The sequence below is a fragment of the Rhinichthys klamathensis genome, unplaced genomic scaffold (genome assembly GCF_029890125.1).
Source record: "Rhinichthys klamathensis goyatoka isolate OS25496 unplaced genomic scaffold, OSU_Roscu_1.1 h1tg000036l_1, whole genome shotgun sequence".
NCBI classification, from domain to species: domain Eukaryota; kingdom Metazoa; phylum Chordata; class Actinopteri; order Cypriniformes; family Leuciscidae; genus Rhinichthys; species Rhinichthys klamathensis.
The window spans coordinates 9,223,959-9,247,219 of record NW_026606584.1 but is presented as its reverse complement, the minus strand read 5'-3'; the positions used below and the strand labels follow the sequence as shown (position 1 = coordinate 9,247,219).

Here is a 23,261-nt window from a genome sequence, read left to right as displayed (position 1 = left end):
TTGAGACACAAAGGATGCCAAGCACTTGAATGATGCAATGAATGTGCCTGCAGTTTATAAAAGGCAAAATTCAACGAACTTGACATATTCACTCAACTCTGTTCAAAAATGAATATCACTCGTCACCTGCACAGAGAATCCACTTCAGTCATGACTGCCAGTCCCATGACCCGACCAGCGACATACAGCGGTGAGGCGGAGGATTGCAGCGGATTCCTTCTACAATGTTCACTATATTTTCAAATGCAATCACAGCTTTTCTCCACCGAACAGGCGCGTATCGCCTTCATGATTTCCCTGCTATCTGGACGCGCACTCCATTGGGCCCAATCCATCTGGCACGCCAACGGCCTGGTCATGACTTCATTGGCATCCTTCATCAGTCACTTCAAGGAAGTCTTCGGTCAAACCGCATCAAAATTATCTGTCCATGATCGGCTGTTCAACCTCCGCAAAGGTAATACTTCTATAAATGCTTATGCTCTGCAGTTCCGCACGTTGGCGGCATCTAGAATGAGACAGCCCTGTTGACAGCCTTTTGCCAGGGTCTGAACCCGGAACTGCACCACCAGATGGTGATTTATGATGACACCATCGGTTTGGAGAGTTTCATTCAGAAAACTGTGCATATCTCTCAACGTCTTTCAGCCCACTCATTGGATCAACCCGCTTCGCATCCTCTGCCCATCTCTCCATCTGTCGCCCTTCCAGCACCAGAACCCATGCAGGTAGACACTTACCATCAGTCAAACGCTGAGCGTCAAAGAAGACTAACACAGCACTTGTGTCTGTATTGTGGGGGAGAAAGTCATATCATCACCAACTGCCCAATACGACCACCACGCCCAGCGATGGGTACCATCCAGTTCCTGCCCAAAGTTGCACCTCTCACTCGCACGCCTGTCCAAATTCTAACCCCAAAACTTCTCATTTCAACGCAAGCGCTCATCAACTCCGGGTCTGCAGGGAACTTCATCTCTTATCAACTTCTCCAAAGACTCAACCTCCAGAGGAAACACTGCTCACAAGAATTAGCCATTCACACCATCCTCGGCAAGCCACTGGGCCGTGGACGTGTCCGCCACTTCTCCCCCACAGTCACGCTACGTGTCGGCTGCCTGCATGAGGAGAAGATCTCGTTCTTGGTGCTGGAGGGATCCACTGTGATCAAACCGTGGAGGAGTACATTCAGGAGGCTCTCAAACAACGTTTCATCCGTCCATCGACATCCCCTGCCGCATTCAGCTTCTTTGTGGCCAAGAAGGACGGAGGCTTGCGGCCGTGTATCGACTACCGGGCCCTTATCGCACAGACTGTTAAATACACCAAAGCCTTTCAACACCTGAAGGATGTCTTTACGACCGCTCCAATCCTGGTGCACCCCAATTCAGAACTCCCATTCGTGGTCAAAGTCGATGCATCTACCACCGGGATGGAGCGGTGCTATACCAGAGGTAGGGTGAGCCTCCTCGACTCCATCCATGCGCCTTCTATTCCAAGAAGCTGGCCCCGGAGAAGCAGAACTACGACATCGGAAATCATGAGCTGCTCACCATCAAGCTCGCCTTGGAGGAATGGAGACACTGGCTGGAGGGAGCTCATTACCGCTTCGAGGTCATACCGGAACCTATATTATCTCCGAGAGGCCAAGCGGCTCAACCCACGACTAGCCCATTGGGCGCTATTCTTCACACGGTTCGATTTCACCGTGACCTACCGACCCGGTACCAAGAATTGCAAGGCGGATGCCTTATCCTATCTTTATCATCCTGAACCTGAAACCTGTCCTCCAGAAGTAGTTCTCCCTCCAGCCATGGTAGTCAGCCCAATCCAATGGTCCCTCTATGATCAGATCCTCCAAGCCACCCACACCGAACCTGTTCTGCCGGGAGGTCCTGAGGGACGGTTGTATGTACCATCCACCTGCCGTCTGTCCCTCATGGACTCGGCACACACCTCTTTGGGCTCTGTACACCCAGGCAGCCAGAGAACCCTCTTGCTCTTACAGGATCGCTACTGGTGGCCCAACATGGCCCAGGATATCTCCCGATGTCAGAGGGTGCTCATTCTGTGCCATCACCAACACGCCAAGGAAGCTACCCGAGGGAAAGTTGGTACCTCTGCCGATACCCAGACGTCCCTGGTCCCACCTTGGCATTGACTTCATGACAGACCTTCCTCCGTCTAACCATCACACCTGTGTATTTGTCGTCCTTGACTGCTTCTCCAAGGCCTGTAAACTCATCCCTAGCAAGGGCCTGCCCACCGCATTCGAAGCCGCAGAACTCCTGTTCCAACAAGTATTCCGTCATTATGGTCTACCAGAAGACATCGTATTGGATAGAGGTCGCCAGTTCTTCTCCCGGGTTTAGAAGGCGTTCTTCAAACTCCTCGGTGTCTCAGTGAATCTATCATCAGGTTACCATCCGCAAACCAATGGCCAGACTAAGCGCAGGATCCAGGAGATGGGGAGATATCTGCGGTCATACTGGCACCAGCACCAAGACAGCTGGAGTTGCTACCTCCCCTGGGCGGAGTATGCCCAGAATTCCCTGCGCCAATCCACTACTGGGCTTACTCCGTTCCAATGTATTCTTGGCTACCAACCTCCTCACTTCCCCCTGGTCCAGAGAACCCTCTGAGGTTCAAGCTGTCAATAACTGGTTCGAAGAGAGTGAGAGTGTATGGGACTCTGAGCACGTGCATCTCCAGCGGGCAGTGCGAAGACACCAACTCCAAGCGGATGTCAGTAGAGCTGAAGCCACCCAATACCAGCTGGGACAAAAGGTTTGACTCTCCACCCATGACATCCGTCTTTGCCTGCCCTGACGTAAGCTGAGTCCCCGCTACATAGGTCCCTTCATCTTGCATAGGCAGGTCAACGAGGTCGCCTACAGGCTCAACCTTCCAACTCACTACCGTATTTCACCTTCATTTCATGTCTCCCTCCTGAAACCTTTCACTGAACCTCTTTCCCTTTTCCCCTACAGAACCTATCACGGACGAAGTACCTCCTCCTCCAGATGTCGCTGACGAGGACCTAGTGTACCGAGTCCATACCATCCTCGACTCACGGCGGCGGGGCGGCCGCCTTGAGTACCTGATCGACTGGGAGGGATATGGTCCAGAAGAACGCTCATGGGTGTCTCGGGATGACATCCTGGACCCGTTGCTACTCACCCAGTTCCACGAAGATCACCCTGACCGCCCAGCCCCCCGAGCCCCAATCATCACTCAATCACCAGGACCCGCCCACTCGTTCAAAATCACCAGAGTACTGACTCGCTGCACTCCATCATCAACACACCCTTTATATGCCCCTTTCACTCCTTGTCTGGTCTTGTTGCAGTATACACTGCTTTATGTCAGACTCCTTATCTATCTACTCACCTGAGATCGTCTCGTCCTGTATCCAGTCTCCTGTCTGTCGTCCGTCTGTCATCCTGACAGACCGCCTGTCTTCGTGTTCACTCGTCACCTGCACAGAGAATCCACTTCAGTCATCGCCAGCTAAGTCACCATCATCATTCTACAAGTCACCATCCTCTCACCATCATCTGGTTCCCGTTGTTCCACCACCACTCTGCTTTTAATAAACACTGTGTGCACCTAAACCTGTCTGTCTCCTCCTGTGTTTGTGACACATACGTTTCTATTCAGCAGTGGATCCTTTTTTTTTTTCTTTTTCTAAAACACATCACAATCTGGCCACGAATGTGCAGTAAGCTATTGGTTGCTCCAACGTGCATCATATACTGCAGTCTGATTGTGAGGAAACATTTGGCTTTATATATTTCTATGGAAGATGAGAGTCATACATAGGCCTACATGATAATTCAGCGCTGTGCCTGCTGTGTGACAAACGGTAAGAGGAGTTATTTTAAGAAGCCAAATCTACATGATTTGACCAGTGGCAATTTTAATGTTTGCCTGCCTCTACAGGTTTTACTGTGTTGACAACACTTGGTACAGCAGAGAATAAATACAGATATTCTTATATACATCTACACATAATTCCCATGGAGGACACTGCAATTACATTCAGAAATATGAGTCAGATTCTTAAAATAGAGAGGTCTCCAGAATCAGCCTTCTCAACTATTATGCAGTTTTATCATCACATGTTCAGTTGGTTATGTTTCTCAGTTTTATTTAGCCGGTGCATATTGCGTTCTTCATTATTTCCTACTAATGTTTTTTTTTTATTCTCTCTCAAAACGTGAGTGAAATAGAACAGTAAACCCAGAACCTGGGTAAAAATATAAAAAATAAGCCAAAAAACAGTCTGACCCCAGCATTTAAGAGCGTATGCATGTTTGTAGATTACGCATGTAGGCCTATGTTTTTATTGATTATAATTTATTATTATTAATATTATTCATAAATTATTGAGAAGAGCCCACCCCCAAATCTCCTTTAGCCAAATGTAAGTTGTAGGCAAAAATTGTAAATCACTTAGAAAGGCCTCAACAACTTGAAATATCGTTTAGAGAACGGCGAGATACACAAAACCTAACACATATTTGACTTGGCCACATAACGTAAAAGGCCAAGTGACTAAATTACTAAAAGAAAATATTTTTTTTTGGGACAGACACTTAGGCCAGTATTTAGCTCATGATAGGCTACTGCTACGCGTAGGCTAGGGACTAGAGGTGCAGACACGGATTCTTAATCTTACTATGCATAAGGCAAGTGAGTCCCAGCGATCGTTTCTGTCAATCTCCAAATCGATAGATGGCGCTATAAGCGTCATCTCGTTCACTCGCCTCACTTCAGTCCGCGGAGGAATAAAATCCCTGTGTTGACTGACGCAGGAGAGCAGAGCAGTGGACGATTGGAGCTGCGCTGATGTGCAACAACTAAGACCGAGAGTCAAGAGTCCAGGGTTTTTTTCAGAATACCACATTCCGCTAACAGATGAGCGTCTGAAATGCCATTGTTTGCACTTGATGTATTCGGTTACCACATTTATAACTTTACTGTGTTCTCTGCGCATAATCGAGATCATCTGTCCGGAGTCGATATTACTGCTCCAGTAACGGATTGATCCACGCTTTTCATTCAAATTTACGGCATGACATGTAGATAATCATCCGATACTTAGATGGGGCTCCTGAGGATCATCATGCCACCCAAGTTCCAGCTGCTGGCTGTTATGGCGTTTGGAGTGGCGATGCTTTTTATTGAGAACCAGATTCAGAAGCTGGAAGAGTCTCGGTCAAAGCTGGGTAAGACTGCGGTTTTGTCTCAAACCTTGTTGTCTACCTAGCCAGTATGATAGGGACATGATATGCACGTTCGATTCTCGATTGGTGTAGGTGCACATGATGCCCAAAAAATGTAGGAAGCTCATTAGGGTTTCACATTCTGCTGTCTGTTGTCTCCTTTACAACAAACACACAACTGCAAGCCAAGGACGACAAATGAGTTTGCATTGCATAGTTCACCCACAAATGAAAATTCTATTCAACACCCCTCATCTTGTTCCAGACTTGTGACTTCTTATTTGTTTCTTCTGTGAAACACAAAAAAAGGAGAGATTTTGAAGAATGCCATTGCCATGTAGTGTCAATGGATAATAGTAAGTAAAGATGTCAAACCTGAAAAGGATACAATATCACCAATGAACTATAGGTCAGACTTAGAGTGCTATTCTTCATGTCTTTTGAAGCTGTTTGATAGATTTGTGTAGGGGAAAGACTGATATTTTGTTTAGAATCTTTACCTCCAGTGTGCAACTGTGGCCACTTCTTCAGAATTTTTTATTCTGAAAGTAGTTTTTTTTAGGATTAGGATTTTAAAAAAAAGTCGTCACAAGCCATGACCGAAACCAACCAGATATGAGGTGAATCACAACATTACAAACTTTAATTTGAAGAAATCGAAAATTGGACAAAAAAGACAAAGGTCCAAGACTGTAATAAACTGCTTTATTGAGGGGAAATAACAACAATCCTACGAAGCATTGTGAATGATGGTGAAATAAAGATGGATTAATAAAAACTTCATGATAATTTTTATTGGGTACTGTACCTGCCAAAATTTTGAAAACTAGTTTTTTTAAATGTTTTTGAAAAAAAGTCTATGTTCACCATTGCTGCATTCATTTAAACAAAAAACAAAACTACAGGAAAACAGTAATGTGAAATAATACAATTTAAAATTGTTTTCTAAATATAATTTATTTAAAAAAATTGACCATGCAGCCATGAAACAGATAAATCCTTATTAAAGTTACAAATGTTATTCAGTCAAGAGCAATGAGTGATTGTTCTTTGTCTTTATTTGTTTAATTAACATTAAAAACGCAGACAGCAGCAGGGATATTTTTCACTTGAAGAGTTAATGTATTGATTCAGTATAGTCTACTGTTACATATGCATTTTATTTCTTAACTGTTTAGCCTACCTTCAGTTAAGACCTAATTGACTGTTTATTGAGCCCTCAAAATTACCGCAAGGGAAATTCCTTCACCGTGACAGCCCTAGCTGACACTTTAACAGTTTATGCACGGATCCAATATACTGTTACTCAACATACAGTTTCTCTATTTAACGTACCAAAACTAACTGTGTTTAGCTGAATACTCGCCAAGACAGGCATTTTGACATAGTTTTTTTTTTTGTATGTATTTGACCATTTAAGCCAATAATTTTGGTACTTGCGACTCACAATAAAGAACTTGTATAGATCAGTGGTGCACACGCTTTTGGTGTGAGCACAAAACATGCGGGAATGACTAAAATTGTGTGCAATACAAGCACTAGCCTATAACCGGAGCGAATGAGATGAGGCGGGTGTGTGCGAAGCTGACGTTTTTGCCTGTGTCCCGCTGGCAACAAAACAGAAAAGACCAATCGGAAAGACAAGAGACTGATTTCGGGCCGATTATGTGGAAAATTGTCCAAATCCGGTCCCTGGCCGGTCGATTGGTACATGTAGCGAATGACAATTGAAGTTTCGTTCTGTTCCTCACATAATCGTCATCATATGACTCCAGAAGGCTTGGAATAAAGAGGAGTAAAGAGTCTTGTGGGCACCTTTTCAATTTTGACATAATTTTTTTTTTTTGGGTAAACCATCCCTTTAAACATAAACCATAACAATATTCTTTCACTGGCACAGATACTCTATTAAATGTTACTATTAAAAACTCAGCAAAAGGGTATTTTGTAGTAGATTTCATCAAACTCTTAAAGCTGCAGTCTGGCGTTTTTCCTCTTTGTCGCCATCTCTGTTCGAAATCTGCAATTGCAGTCATTCGCGGAATTATCAACTTTACATGAGTTGTACTTCAACACCCTCGACACCTCACAGCGCGGAGGAACACAGTGTTTGAGGAGAATGTGCAGCTGTCAGTCACCACGCCGGTGTGGATACTGTCATTCAGAATCACAGATTATTCTTTTTGGAAGTATGACCAACATAATAATTTTCACCGGAAAATATCATCTGAGCTAGTAAGAAACATCCACCTTTGTTCTGGTTCTGACATTGCAGTAAATCGCGCTGATTAAATCTAACAATCGCTTATAAGTTATCATATCACGCAAAACAGTGCATATTATTGTTCTCAAATTGTTAATGTTAACAACGTCAGCGTTGCGTGACTACATGTAATGTCCTTCCGATATATCCTTGTTTTCGCATGGGTCCGGTTGCAGTCTCTTTTTTTCTGTAGCCACTCCGAAGTCCGAACGAAGTCTTTTGCATTTTACAGCGGGTGAATCTGTTGTCACTGGTGATTGTCGTTTGAACCTTTCTGCATCCGCCATACAATTGATAAGTTTAATTGTATCAAGTGCTGTGAGAAAAGGCTATAAATCTCCACCTCCAACATCCTCACACGCAATATAGCTTATACTAGCCGAGACTCCTTCTTTATGTGTACAGATGTGACGTAATGACGCAAAGATATGCTCGAATTTCCCGCGGAAATCCACCAGTACCACTGGAATTAAAAACATTATTACAAGCTTACCGCTTTGAATCGAGCTAAGGCAAGCAGATAGTTTTGAACACTGGCTGGTTATGCGTTTTCTCAAATATGTTTTGGGGGTAATTTTTAACCCCCAAAAAAGATCATGATCATGCAGTCAGTTTTCCTCAACCATATGCATTATGTTTTGCAAAGCAAATGCATCTTTGGTTGTCACCTGGGAATCCAGGCTGGGATGTCTGACTGTTAGAAATCATGCTTTGATTATAGCCTAAATGTTTATAGTGGTGTATTATGTGTTGATCATACCTCGATTTCTTGAATAGAATACATTTTGTCTGAGCATTTTAATATCCAGAGCTTTCTGTTTGTATCAAATGGTGTGATAATAATGCATCTGTGAGCTCCATACCCACTGCTGATGTTCCTATTAAAGGCATGAAGATGGCGTGTTTAATCACACACATCCTCCAGTGACCCATGACAAAGCAGCACAGGTGCATCCACACATTAGTGCAGCAGAACGGCTGAAACAGGTCCATTTATTTGGTCTGGCACTGAAAAGATTGCTAGAGAATGGGTAGAAGTCTAGTTAGGTCTGTGGAAATCCTTGAACGTTTACTAGTGGAAAACCTAATTTGGACTCCGAAGTGAGAAAAGCACCACATGGTTTTTGTTGAATGTTTTTCCAGAAATAGACATAAGATATTTACATTTATTTAAAAAAAAAAGTTTGTTTGAAAAATTAATAGTATTAATAAAAGTTACAATAAATAAAAAGATGGCTGCGAACATCTGTATGATAGCTTTTGTTATGGAATAATCTGATCATTTGTGCTTAAAAACATATAAACAAATAATTAGGCCTAATGGAATCTCATCAAAACAAATAGCATGACAGACATAATATAATTTTTCTGAAGTGGGAAACACACCAATGTTGAATGTTTTTCCAGAAGATAATTTTTTTTTATATATATATATACACACGTGTTTGTGTGTGTTTATTTAAAATGATTAATAATATAAATAAAAGTAAAATATTTTGATAATTAATCCTAGAGGTCTGCGAACATCTATGCTTGCTTTTATTATGGAATAATCAAATCATTTGCTAGTAAAGTACATAAGGTACAAATGGAATCCAACCAAAGCAAATAGCACGACAGGCATCATTTACATATAGTGACACTTTTAAAATAAATGAATAAACATGCCACTCAGTTACCAGTGCAAATGATGCTGTCATATTTAGCATTGAGCCCAGTTTCTGCATTATGGATGAGGAAATATTAATCATAAGTCCATGAAGTGGAGAGTTAATTAAATTGAAAGCAATGCTGCCGTTCTAACCCTGTGATGGACGTTTGTTGAGGCTTAGGATGCCAGGACTGACAGAGGAGTGAAATCTGATTTGCTCTGTGCAGGCTTTGAATTTATAGACTCTGCACTATGCTTATTAGGTTGTCTCACATGACATGGTTCATTAGAAGATGGAAAACCCTTAGCTTTGCCTCCCACTCCACTAAGTTACAAGCATCACTGTCAAGCTATAAATCTGGTGTTCAGCCACTGCCAACAGGTCTATTATTGGGGTTTTTCTTACGCCATAGAATAGATTATACAACATCAGTTGATTCTCATTCCACTACCAGCTGTGCAGCTCACAAAGAGAAATAAGCAGAAGCCTGTGTGCAGTGTGACAGGAATAGCTCCGCTTTAAAAAGCCCACGTTGCACGTCGTAAAATTCTCCTAATGTTGTACTATATAGGCAAAGAGATGAAAGCGCCGAAAGACTGAATTTCTGAAATCCATTTGATGCCAATGATATGCAGCATAATCTCTCGGATATGCTGTGCAAATAGTTCACCGGATTGCTAGAAATGCATTTGGAGGCATGAAAATAGCAGACATCATGTATTTATGCATTAAAGATTTATAAATGCGGTTCTTTTGAACTTTCTGTAAAAAATGTATCACGGTTTCCATAAAAATATTAAGCAGCACAAATGTTTTTAACATTGATAATAACAAATGTTTCTTAACCAAATCAGCATTAGAATTTCTAATGATTAGTAATTTTGAAATCAGTTATTATCATTATTTTTGCATCTGTTTTGTGGTGCAGAATATGCTCACTTGACCTTCTAAGAATACTTTCTTTCATTCCTTTTATCAAACCACTTTAACTATACAGTCGTACTGCTAACTGAAAGTCCTTTTCACTTATCGCACAACAAGCATTTTATCATTAATCATTTTGAAAGGTCTCTTTCTGCAGTGAAGGTAGTTAACTGTTAACAGACATACAGACAAGATTGGATGTCCTTGTTAACAGGTGATTCATTCCCATGTCGGCCACTGAAATCTCTCAGGACTGGGGGACAAACTTGCTGTCCATGTGCCCAGGGGTGAGTGGCTGATAGCAGAGCTCTCTAAATTGGAGACCTTTCTTTGATGACTTTTAAATGGAGCTGTTTTACTAGAATTCATCTCATGTTCTGAGTATTGAATGTGGGCCCTGTGTTGTCTGGCTAGATGCAGAACAGGTCTGATCTGATGACAGTGCAATATATATATATTTTTTTGTCTGGCTTGCTTTTCTGTTGTGTACAGACTCTTGCGGGCAAAACAATGCCTCTATCTTGTGCTTCAAGACAAGAGGGTTGATTCCTTGTGATTGTATGGGAAATGGCGCAAATGTTGATTTGACTACCTAATTAAAGCTAATTTATGCAGACTGCTATGATGCTAATATCTTTAAAATATTCTAGAATATAAAAATGAGAAATTTTATATTTAGGTCTTATTCTCTTTGCAAAAAAAGATGTTGATAGAGCACAATTAAAGTTATTTTTCAGTTCAAGGGATAGTTCACCCAAAAATTTAAGTTCTGTCATAATTTACTCATCCTCACGTTGTTCTAAACCCGTAAGACTGATTAAATTTAGGTTTTTATTCACATTTAAACATTGATTTGCAAACATAAACAGAAGCTCAACCGAACCTGCATGACGCGTGAGAACAAACCTCATTGGTTCTTGAGGAAGCTCAAACGTGCTGCGTAACATAATGAATCTCATTGGTTCTTTTCTCTTCATTGTGAGTTGATGAATGTTTATATGTGAATAAAAACCTCAATCATAAAGCGATCATGTCTCTTCTGAAAATTTGGGCTAAACCACTCAATTCACATAGAATAGTTTTACAATCTCTTTATGAACTTTTTGAAGCGTCATAGTGGTAGTTGCGTAGCTGTCAATGGAGAGGACATAAATCACTGAGATTTTATTAGATATCTTCATTTGTGTTCTGAAGATGAACGAATTCTTTTTTGGGTGAACTAACCCTTAAATTAAGGTAAATGTAGAAAGGAAATGTGCTTAAACAGTTTTCTTATGCCAGGTTCAGACTACAAGATATCAGCTGGATTTTGGCATGATCCGTTGGACGTAGGGTGTCTTGGTGATTCATAAATGACACTGTCCCGGGACTTAAATATTGATCATTTTATCTCATATAGTGTGTTATAGTGGATCACATAGTCTGTGATGCCTCACGTCCTGACAGAAAGAATAGCATGTTTAAAGTCTTACGTACTTTGAAACATGGCAAACGAAAGAGACAATGGTATTGGCGCTGCTGGGTGGAATTATTCAATGGAGGAAAGGTTCGTGGAGCTATGGCAACAATTCTCCTGCCTTTATGATGTTTCCTCGAGGGACTTTAACAGAGTGAAAAAAGATAAATGCTGGTGGACGATAGCGGAGGCACTTCAGCAACCGTAGAAGCAACCGAGTGTGCCACTTTGGTAGCCAATGTTTGTTTGTGCTCTTGCTTCTCCTCTGCCTTCTCACACGTTGTTTAAGACGGAAAGCTATGATTGGTCCGGAATCAATTTGTAGTTCTGACTTGTTTCTACAACACCACAAGAATTTAGAAGTCAAAATCGCATAATATGACACAGTGACTATCGTAACGGACAAAAATATTGTGTAGTCTGAACCTGCCATTACTCATCACCCTTGCACAAAAACAATATTCCAAACTTCAATAAAATTCACTCTCAAAATTAATTAAATTGCACAGGGAAACTGCGCAGGGTGGAAATGAATTGCGCAATATTCCCTGATAGCACAAATACATCTCAGAGATGTCTGCATTTACATCTGCAAGATGTATTTTTTAGAGTGTTTGCTCATCTGCAATACATCTCTAGGACGTTTCCTTTTAGATGTCATATAGACATTTAGAAGATGTCAGAGACAGTTGCGTTCAGTCGAAGTTTAAAATCTGCTCCAGTCATTGGAAACAGTCTTTAAGTGTGTTCAGCTCAGTCTTAGAATGTTTCAGCTAGTCGTTAAGTGTGTCCCCGGCATTTAGACATTTATCAGATGTTTTTACACAGCAGATGCTTTCCAGATTAACAGATCTTTAGCAGACATCTTACAGACGTACCTGTGCTATCTGGGTTTAAATGTTAAATTACACTTGGATTTAATCTCTCTTTATCTTTGTTACATTGTTACTACAGCTTTTATAATTGTTGAAATTGTCCTGCATTCTGTTTTACTGATATCTGTAATGGCAGAGCAGATGAAAGGTGCATTGCATGTTATGCCCTCTATTGAACCCTTACCCCACCATTGACGGAAATTTCCGTCATTCATGAGAAAACACATCCCCGCCATTGACAGAATTTTCCGCTTTTCTGTTTTCACTGTAGTAGGTAAAAAATGTAATTTTTTTTTTATTTGTGAAAATGATAAAAAATGCTGCCGCTGGCAACTTTATTTTTAAAATGCTGGCGGAAAAAGAGTTAATGGGCATGAATTTTGCTTTTACGATAGTCCATTGCATGTTGATTTTGCTCTTGGTGTGAGTAGATCATTTGTTGGGAGATCTTTTTTTTTCATGTTTTGTGTGAAAGGGCCTTTAGGTACTTGAAAGTTGAAGTTCCCTTTCTCCTTTCATGATTTCCAATTACCCATGATGGTAGGATCTCTACAGCAATCTTGATGTTAGGTTTATGTGTGTTCTAAAGCACAGGAAATCTGTTATATGCAGCTTTTCGCATATTGCTTACAGGCATCTCCCAGGAAATATAATACATACATTTCCTAGCGATTATCTTGCAACCCGCTGGCACTCCACTGGCATGGGAACTGGTAAATTGGTTGGGAAGTTACCTGCACTTTGTTCACCTGTTCACAAGCAATTATTTTTCCTGAACTATACTAGAATATACTAGACTAGAATTATACTACCTGAACCTGATATTACTTATAATGAAACTGAGATCCTGCCAGTGAGAGTGTATCTGTTTGTCACATTAGTTTCTCAATATATTCCTCAGTAATGATACAGTTTGTCTTTACAGTCACCGCAATGGTACCCAACAAAAAAGCTGAGGGCCAATCAGAATCTCCACAATTCTGTAGAGCTTGAGCATGTAAAGTACAGAAAACTACAGCATTCATTTACAGAGTATAATAAACAGAATGTTATTGTCGAGTGGTGTGGAAGCCAATATTCAAATTCAAAGTTATAATTTTAGTAATCTTTATAGATGAGAAGCTTACGACTGCAATTTTGTTAAAGTCTATTAACTGCAAAATTGCAAGTTAATAGACTTTTGTGTAATGTGTTTGTGATTAAATAACGTTTTGTATTTTAGAGACATGGACGGAACATATTTAGTTTGTTATTGATTCTGCCTTCCGTTATGACCTACTTTATTTTGAAGAAAGTTCCCTCTGAACATTTCTCTGTAAAAGAAGCTGTGCTGAGTTAAAGTTAATATAAAATGGGCTTAGATTTTCTTCATTCTTTTTTTTGGGCTTTAGATATTGGCCAATAAAGAAATGTTCTGATGTGACAAATATTATGACGCTTAATTATCAAGTTACTTGACAACCACTTGCTTAACCAACACAAAGTAGGTGTTGTTTAAAGCTTAGAAGGTTGGCTTACAGTGAATATACTGTAGGGAATATGATCACTTAACAAGTGCTCTTTCATAGCATGAAAAAATAATTGCTTTACATGAAAATGTGATCCGTAAAATAATTGTACATTAACAGATAGGCCTGTCAATGTCATATATTGTTGAAAATGTCTCTCAACTAGTAAGCATATGTTTCAGTTAGAGACCAAACTATGAAAAAGCGACACCTACGCATGTGTAAACCGTATACACATGCTTTTGCGCCACATTTTTGTTTGTAACTTTGTGAAACATTAGTAAACCATATGTTGTTGTACATATTGTAGTAAACCACAATATGTACATCACAGAGGGACATGACATGCTGCTTGGCTAAAGCTAAAGGACTTCAGGGATTCGATCGTGCTGCGAATGACACAGTGTTTTCCAAAATCATTTGAAAGTTCAATCAATGGAGTCTGGATCTCGGGTGTGGTGGTGGGTAGGTATAGTGGGTTGGGAATAGATTAATCCCGATTAATCGCATCTAGCATAAAAGTCTGTTTTCAAAATATATATATATACACTCACCTAAAGGATTATTAGGAACACCTGTTCAATTTCTCATTAATGCAATTATCTAATCAACCAATCACATGGCAGTTGCTTCGATGCATTTAGGGGTGTGGTCCTGGTCAAGACAATCTCCTGAGCTCCAAACTGAATGTCAGAATGGGAAAGAAAGTTGATTTAAGCAATTTTGAGCGTGGCATGGTTGTTGGTGCCAGACGGGCCGGTCTGAGTATTTCACAATCTGCTCAGTTACTGGGATTTTCACGCACAACCATTTCTAGGGTTTACAAAGAATGGTGTGAAAAGGTAAAAACATCCAGTATGCGGCAGTCCTGTGGGCGAAGATGCCTTGTTGATGCTAGAGGTCAGAGGAGAATGGGCCGACTGATTCAAGCTGATAGAAGAGCAACTTTGAATGAAATAACCACTCGTTACAACCGAGGTATGCAGCAAAGCATTTGTGAAGCCACAACACGCACAACCTTGAGGCGGATGGGCTACAACAGCAGAAGACCCCACCGGGTACCACTCATCTCCACTACAAATAGGAAAAAGAGGCTACAATTTGCAAGAGCTCACCAAAATTGGACAGTTGAAGATTGGAAAAATGTTGCCTGGTCTGATGAGTCTCGATTTCTGTTGAGACATTCAGATGGTAGAGTCAGAATTTGGCGTAAAGAGAATGAGAACATGGATCCATCATGCCTTGTTACCACTGTGCAGGCTGGTGGTGGTGGTGTTATGGTGTGGGGGATGTTTTATTGGCACACTTTAGGCCCCTTAGTGCCAATTGGGCATCGTTTAAATGACACGGCCTACCTGAGCATTGTTTCTGACCATGTCCATCCCTTTATGGCCACCATGTACCCATCCTCTGATGGCTACTTTCAGCAGGATAATGCACCATGTCACAAAGCTCGAATCCTTTCAAATTGGTTTCTTGAACATGACAATGAGTTCACTGTACTAAAATGGCCCCCACAGTCACCAGATCTCAACCCAATAGAGCATCTTTGGGATGTGGTGGAACGGGAGCTTCGTGCCCTGGATGTGCATCCCACAAATCTGCATCAACTGCAAGATGCTATCCTATCAATATGGGTCAACATTTCTAAAGAATGCTTTCAGCACCTTGTTGAATCAATGCCACGTAGAATTAAGGCAGTTCTGAAGGCGAAAGGGGGTCAAACACAGTATTAGTATGGTGTTCCTAATAATCCTTTAGGTGAGTGTATATATATATATATATATATACTGAATATTATACACACACATATATTTATACATGTGACGATGTGTCGAGAGACCAATTGGACACTGTTTGACAGTTGGAGTATGCTTTGATTGGTTTAATCATTCAACATGTCTTATAATATTTTCATTATGTTTACAAGCACCACCATCTCTGAACAAATGACACAATTCAGTTTAAAACCGAAAGAATAAAGGCATAGTTACTTGTTTGTTCATTCTTTGAATTTTCGGTCTATATCATTGTCTTCTGTGTAATCAATCTTGTCATCGCAGTCATGATCAGATGTGTTTCATAGTTATGTTATGTTTTATTGTGTTTCCCCTGTGACCTAGTTTTTCCGTATGTTTGATTAGTCATTTAGTTCACCTGGTGTTCATCAATTATCTCATTAGTTCCCTTGTTTAGTTCTGGTATAAGTACTCCGTTTTGTTCAGTTCTTGGTCCTGTGGATGTGTTCCCCATGTTTACACCCCATCTCCTGTGGATTATTGAATTAAAGACTATTTCTTTGTACTCTTCGTCTTTGTGCGCTGCTTACATCCAGCCACTCGTGACAATGTACCGCTGTATCAGTGTCCTTATTTGCACATATATGTGTATATATATATATAGATACATTTCATTTGAAGACACAATGAAATATGTGTGCATACACGGTGCTGCTTAATATTTAGAGCAGGAGAGAATGTGAAATGTGTCCATAAAAACTTGAAACACGCTTGCTCTGATCAGTATATGAACTGTGATCTGCTTTGTGAGTGTTGTTAACCATTTGATGCGCAAGCTATGGATACCCCTTCTAATGCACAACATGAGTCTAAAAAGACCCGTATTCATTTCCTATGTTATTTCATGCATGGTTTGGTCTTTTTTTGTTGCACCTTTTGAAATCACTTTATTTGAGCATTTAATATTTCATGATCTATACATTTCATGATTTATGAATATTCAAAATATCATGTTTTCAATTCACAAATTCATATTTTAATATTTCCTAGGTTTTGTGTAAATACATCAAGTTTACACACATGGGTCTAAAATGACCCATATATGCAAGCGTAATAAAACAAAAGAATAAAGAACTTTTTGTTAAAATAACCAATGTCACAATTGTTAAGATCAACACATTTACTGTAACACTTGAAATATGTTTATTGGCCACTTTGTCACACATATAACCGATAACACTGAAATTGAACTGTAGTGTAGTGCAACTGTAGGGGGATCTCCCCACCACCTATGATCTCCCCACCACCAATGTGCAGCATCCATCCGGATGATGCGACAGCAGCCATAGTGCACCAGAACGCCACCACAAAACGGCTTATGTGACCGATAGCATTGATTTATTATGACCACAAATAAAAATGTATATGGAGGTACAAGGTTTCTGCCAAACAGCGACAATATATACTTGTAACTTTCTATTGCAACTTTTATTTTGTTGACCTAGCTAACATTAGATAAAATAGAATATGTCGACCGCAAGCTAGCTAATAGTATTGGACATGTTTCTCTTTTGCACTAGTAATGGATTTCAAGGTCAAGGTAACCTTAGCCTAAACGTTCAAATATTAGGCTATATCTAGATGTCTTTCACAAAATATCAAATATTTTCTGTGACAAAAAATGTATTAAAGGTCCCATGACATGAATTTTTTTAACATTAATATGAGTTCCCTATATGGTCCCCCAGTGGCTTGAAATTCCAGTCGCTGTAAACCGAGCTTTGGCTATCTTTCTCTGCCTTTGAGAAAATGAAAGCTCTCTGAAGAAACAATGGGTTAATTTTATTTTCTCTGGAAATGCGCCGACACAACTTCCCAAAGTTTTGTATGGTCCAAACATTTCACCGACGACTGTTTCCTCAACTTGGGTCAATACAGAGCTGGCCTCGATGAACGTCTGAAAATAAATCGATCGAGCAACCAAGCAACAATTTCTGATGTGTAGCCTAATTGTTCAAGTTCAGACAAGTAATCTTTCTCTCAAAATCGTTCAATACTGTTTATTCATCAGTAAGTCAAGCCAATGACTAAAATATCAACTTCACATTGTTTCTTTTAGTAGGATGAAAATAATCGTATTTAAATTGTGAACAAATTATACAGAAAGCGATCAAAGAACAATCTTTCCACACAGCGCGAGTTTATCTGGACAACTCGTTATGAAATCAATGACGCACGTTACACTGCACAACGATGCTCTTACTGTATGTACATCATCGTGTTTGCATTGGTGAAAGCATTAGAGAGAGAGCAGAAACTGCGTTGCAATGATAAGATCTTCATTCTCGCGATCAACAGACTGTCATCTGCTTGCTCAATGCTCATCACGGCAACATTCTTTCAAATATTCAGCAAAGAAATATGAATACGAGTCATTTCTCATTTTAGACCTATGTTGCGCATTAGAAGGGTAGTGACACGAAAACGATTTTTATTCGAAAAGTAAGAAAGGAAAAATTTAAATAAGGATTTGTAATGATCTAAAACAAGTTAGAGGAATACCTGGAATACTGAATGATGAAATTAATTTCTTGCAAAGATATAGAAAATGAAAACTCAGTCGGGTCTATTTAGACCCATGTTGTGCATCAAAGGGTTAAACTCATTGCGACGTTAGGTGCATAAACTGCTCTCAGGTGTGTTGTTTTTGTCACGTATTAAATATTGTTGCAGTCATATTTTCCATGCGTTGGTATTCAAACACTCTAACTGAATCCTGGGAAAAATGCAAACAACACTTTTGTGCTACCGTGCTGATACACTTATGACACGTGTGTCCGAACAGGCAGAGGCGCTGAACCGGTCTTGTTACATTTGGATTCTTCTCTGTAATGTGTTCTCATGCGTATCACAGCGCAGTGATTGGATTAAGAGTTTATTCTAATGAATAATAGGGAGAAACTGGTGACATAGACGTTTCCAGCCACGTAGATGATGGCAGCCAACCACTACTCCAAAATTAATGCATGTAGCCATGTAGCACACTTTTCATGACATAGGTTCAACTTTTCTTTTTAAACCGGATGAATGAAATAGGCCAGAAAAACATAAACCACTTTAAAAATAACCACTTTCCCCTTAATAATAAACACAATGGGTCTCATTCATGAAACATTCGTAAATATACGAGTAAATATGCGAGTGATTTGCGCGTAAAGAGACCTTCCCGAAAACTCTTCTCCTGATTCACAAATACTTCGTAAACGTCAGATGTGATAGTGAAATGTGTGTGTGTGTGTGTTAATGAATTCCAATCAGTCGTAAATGGGATGCGCGTGCACGTTCATTCTCAATTACCATAAATCCCGCCCATTAAATCCGACTGACAACTATATATGGGCATCATATTATGACATGAATGTGAATGAAAAAAAAAAATTTCTCAGATGCAGAAATTGAAGTTTTATCATCAGAAGTTCATTCAAAACGCCGCATTTTATTTTCAAGCGCACATAGTGGCGTATCGGGTCCTAAAAAAAAAGGAAGATTGGCAGCATATTACAGATGCAGTTAATGGAGTTTCATCTGTTAATCGAACATTCCCAGAAGTGAGAAGAAAATGGTTCGACATTAAGCTTTAGAGCAAAAAACGAATTAGTTCACTTCGGAAAAATAGTATTCAAACTGGAGAAGGACCACCATCGCAGATGCTATTACTGGCTCTCATAATAAGAAAAACCATATGTAATTACTATATATAATATTTTTTCAAAATGCTGTGCAAATATGTACCCGATTAAGGTGAATTAAAATGCAACCTTATTAATGAGCAAAACGTTCGGGTGTTAAGCGCACTATTTACGCGTGGCTGGGAGCAGGTGTAGATTTCTTGTGTACCAACTAACATTTGGAAAATACGAACATTTTAATGAATCCGAAAAATTTACGCCAGAACCACTTTACACACGATTTACACAAAAATTCGTTCTGCTCGTGTTTCATGAATGAGACCCTATGAGTGCTTTTGTTGTTTTCATTGATGTGAAACCATATCTGTTAATATCTCAAAAACGCACTATAGGGTTTCATGACCCTTTAAGTGTCCTCAGTTTTTAGATACACAAGGTCTTTAGTGTCTTCTGGGGACCTTTTAAGAGTAAGATCGAATATAGAATGAACATACATTTGGCATATTTTGACATGTTTGGAACTTGTAGAATAAAAGGTCACTTTTCAAATTGTTGTACGTTGCTGTCTCCCAAGATGAGACTGAACGCCTCCCTCCCTCCCTCCCTCCCTCCCTTTTTTGAATAGAAATCCCTTTTGAAAGAAGTGGGTTATAGCCACTTGGAGTCCAAATCTGAAAGCAGACAACCCATAGAAGCCCAGTGAGGGAACAGCTGAATAGATTTTCCAACTCGCTTCCCTCCGTGCTCCTCCCCTTTACCCGAAAATTGGAATGGCCCTTGTTCTGTAGTGGATTCCCTGCTCAACCTGCGGGTCTCCTTGGCAAAGTTGTGTTTACTGAGGCTAGTGAGGGAAAAAGGAATGGATGATTGACAGCTGCCTCTCATTTCACTGTGAACTAGTCTGTTGTTCCACAGAGACTTCCCCTTAGCTTTATCACAAAGAAAGCACTCTCAGGAAAAACTTGTATGGGCCATTGTAGGGGAACATATAGCCTATAAATTTTTTGAATGGGTGTCGTTTTGCCCGTTCTTTCAGTTTTCCCAATACACTGTACAATATGTATATGTGTATATATATATATATATATATATATATATATATATATATATATATATACAGTGTATATATTGTAAATAATATTTTTTCCCAGTCTTTCTATGAATACAGGAAATGTAGGTGTCACCTTTTTAATAGAACACATTTTTATTTTATTTTATAAAACCATTCATTCTAATACTAGTCATTTTGACCCCGTTTATGCATTTGTGTAATTTTTTTTGGTTTGTGCATTCTCTGATTAATTGGCATTATATAGGCATTTTAAAGATTACATTTGCAACCCTGTTACTGGTGAAGTTTTAAGGTCGACATCAATGTTTTCTGAAGATTAATAATGCCCTAGAGAGAATAAACGGTTGGGTGGATATACAAAATAGGGCATACAATTATAAATGTATTAAAAAAAAAAATGTCAGGCCATATTTTGTATTTTTATTCATGAAATGATGTAAGTATTGTTTTCCTAATAAATTGGACTGAATGTATTCACTCCCTTTGTTTCTTTGCAAGGCTACATTTAATTGTCCCTCCCCCTGTGTTACTCTATTAATCATTCCCTCGAAGTCTAGCTTTTAGATTAATCAAGTGACAAATGATCCAGCCAGCCTGGATGTTGAATCATAGCTCATCAGACCAATGCCCCACAACACTAGGGGTTTCACCTGCAACCTAAAGATTTTCTCATTCTTGCATGGCGTATGTTTTCCCACTGCACACAATTTCATTAATACAATCTTCAAAACCTTTTCACAGCTGCAGTCCACTTATCAGTTGCTCCCATAAGGAGATTCTGACTGCCGAGTCTCTTTCAGGGCTGAAATTAATTAGGGCCCAAGCCTTGAAAAGGCGAAGGCCCTATTGTTTTCCTTAGGATTATTATTATTATTATTATTATTATTATTATTATTATTATTATTATTTTATCGACTATTCGGGCACTTTTGGGGCTCTTAACGTGCACGAAAACTCTTGAAACTTTGCACACTGGTCAGAACCCGCGGCCATCAGGGCCGGGCTGAAGCTGGTACCCGGGCGTGGCAGGGGGGCTCGACAGCGCCCCCTGGAACGGGGTCTGAAAACTTGGTCCATAAATCAAACACGCTTCCATGTAATAATATGAAACTCGGTACACATATAGATCTCATCGGTTCATATATCCTTTGTACTTTTACTTTTTACCCCAGCCCAACAGGAAGTCGGCTATTATGGTTTGTTTGGAAGCGTATGCCCCTGGAATTCGATATACTCCTCCTAGAGAATTCAACCAATCGCAAGGAAACTCGGTCAGCATGATGTCAAGACATTGAGGATGAAAAATTGCCAGGGGATTTTTCATATCTCGAACGGTTTGGCCGTGGCGAGGAAACAAATTTATGGCGAATAATGGAAACAGGAAGTGTGTTATAACTTCTGCATACATTAACTGATCTTGATGAAACTTCAACAGTATGTTCGCTGTAAGAGGCCGATCACATGGATGTGACTATTGTGAGTCAAAGTTATAGCGCCACCAACTGGCAGCAGGAAGTGTGTCACTTTCTAAATGCTTTTGACAAAAGTGGGGGGGTTAGTTTTATCTACAGTTACAAAACTCAGCGTGTATATTCTTCTCCTCAAGCCAAACAACTTTCTAATTTAAAGTAATTAGCTCCGACCCTCAGAAAGTCAGATATTGTGGTTTGAATAGGGTCATTTTCTCTCTCTCTCTCTCTGAGCCAATATGGCAAGCCGCTTTAACATTTAATCATTTTAACCTACTAGTCTCTATTTTCATGCTACTAGTACTTATTTTTAGATACTAGTATCTATTCCATTAAGTACTGGTACTTATTCATTAGCGACTAGTGCTTATTCTTTAGTACTAGTGCCTATTCTTTAGATACTACTGCTTATTCTTTAGATATTCTTTTTAATACGTATTAGTAGCTAATGAATAAGTACTGGTATCTATTTAATAGGTACTAGTATCTAATGACTTAGTACTAGTATTTATTGAATAAATACTAGTATCTATTAATAGGTACTAGTATCTAAAAGGTCATTTTCTCTTTCTCTCTCTCTGAGCCAATATGGCAAGCCGTTTTAACATTTAATCATTTTAACCTACTAGTCTCTATTTTCATGCTACTAGTACTTATTTTTTAGATACTAGTATCTATTCCATTAAGTACTAGTACTTATTCATTAGCGACTAGTGCTTATTCTGTTTAGAATATTCAAAGTGCTTATTCAATTTTTTTGCTTATTTATATTTTCAGAGCAGAAAATCCGATTTTTCTGCTTATTCAATATTGCATCTAAAAATGTAAGTGACTTGACGTGTGTGTGTGTGTGTGTGTGAGAGAGAGAGATGTGTCTGTTACAGTGACAAGAGTTTAACCCTTTAAGGCCTTGTCTTTTTGGATATATATTTTTTTTATTTAAAAAAATTTGCATACAACCCATATATTTTAAATGTATTGTTTGCTTTAAATTAAATTAAGATTGTATGTTTGGTAATTGAACCTAAATAAATTTTAAATTAATGTGCTATATTTCAGATCAATATATTTGTTTTCCTTCATTTTAATCAACACTAACTTTATTCTCATCTGAATTATAAAGAATTTATTTCTGTATAAAATAAAAAATCCCGAATAATCCAGACCAACCAGAGCGCACTATTTCTACAACATCATCAGTGCTGAAGCGAAACTACCAGAGCCGTTCGGCAGATAGCAAGCAGATATTTTGTGTCACGTCGTGCACAATAACCCTAAAGGCACCAGGGTGGCGGTGCCACCGGCTTTATATATATATATATATATATATATATAAATATATATATATATATATATATATATATATATATATATATATATATATAT

General features: G+C 39.4%; 1 protein-coding gene across 1 annotated transcript in view; it reads left to right on the top strand.

Annotated features, from left to right (window-relative positions):
- The first annotated feature begins 4,796 nt into the window (after window positions 1-4,796).
- Window positions 4,797-23,261, top strand: part of hs2st1b (heparan sulfate 2-O-sulfotransferase 1b) — an 80,447-nt gene continuing 61,982 nt past the window's right edge. The window contains exon 1 of the mRNA XM_056246253.1: window positions 4,797-5,231. Within this exon, the coding sequence (XP_056102228.1) occupies window positions 5,108-5,231 (124 nt within the window). The 5' untranslated portion in view covers window positions 4,797-5,107. The remainder of the gene's footprint in view (window positions 5,232-23,261) is intronic.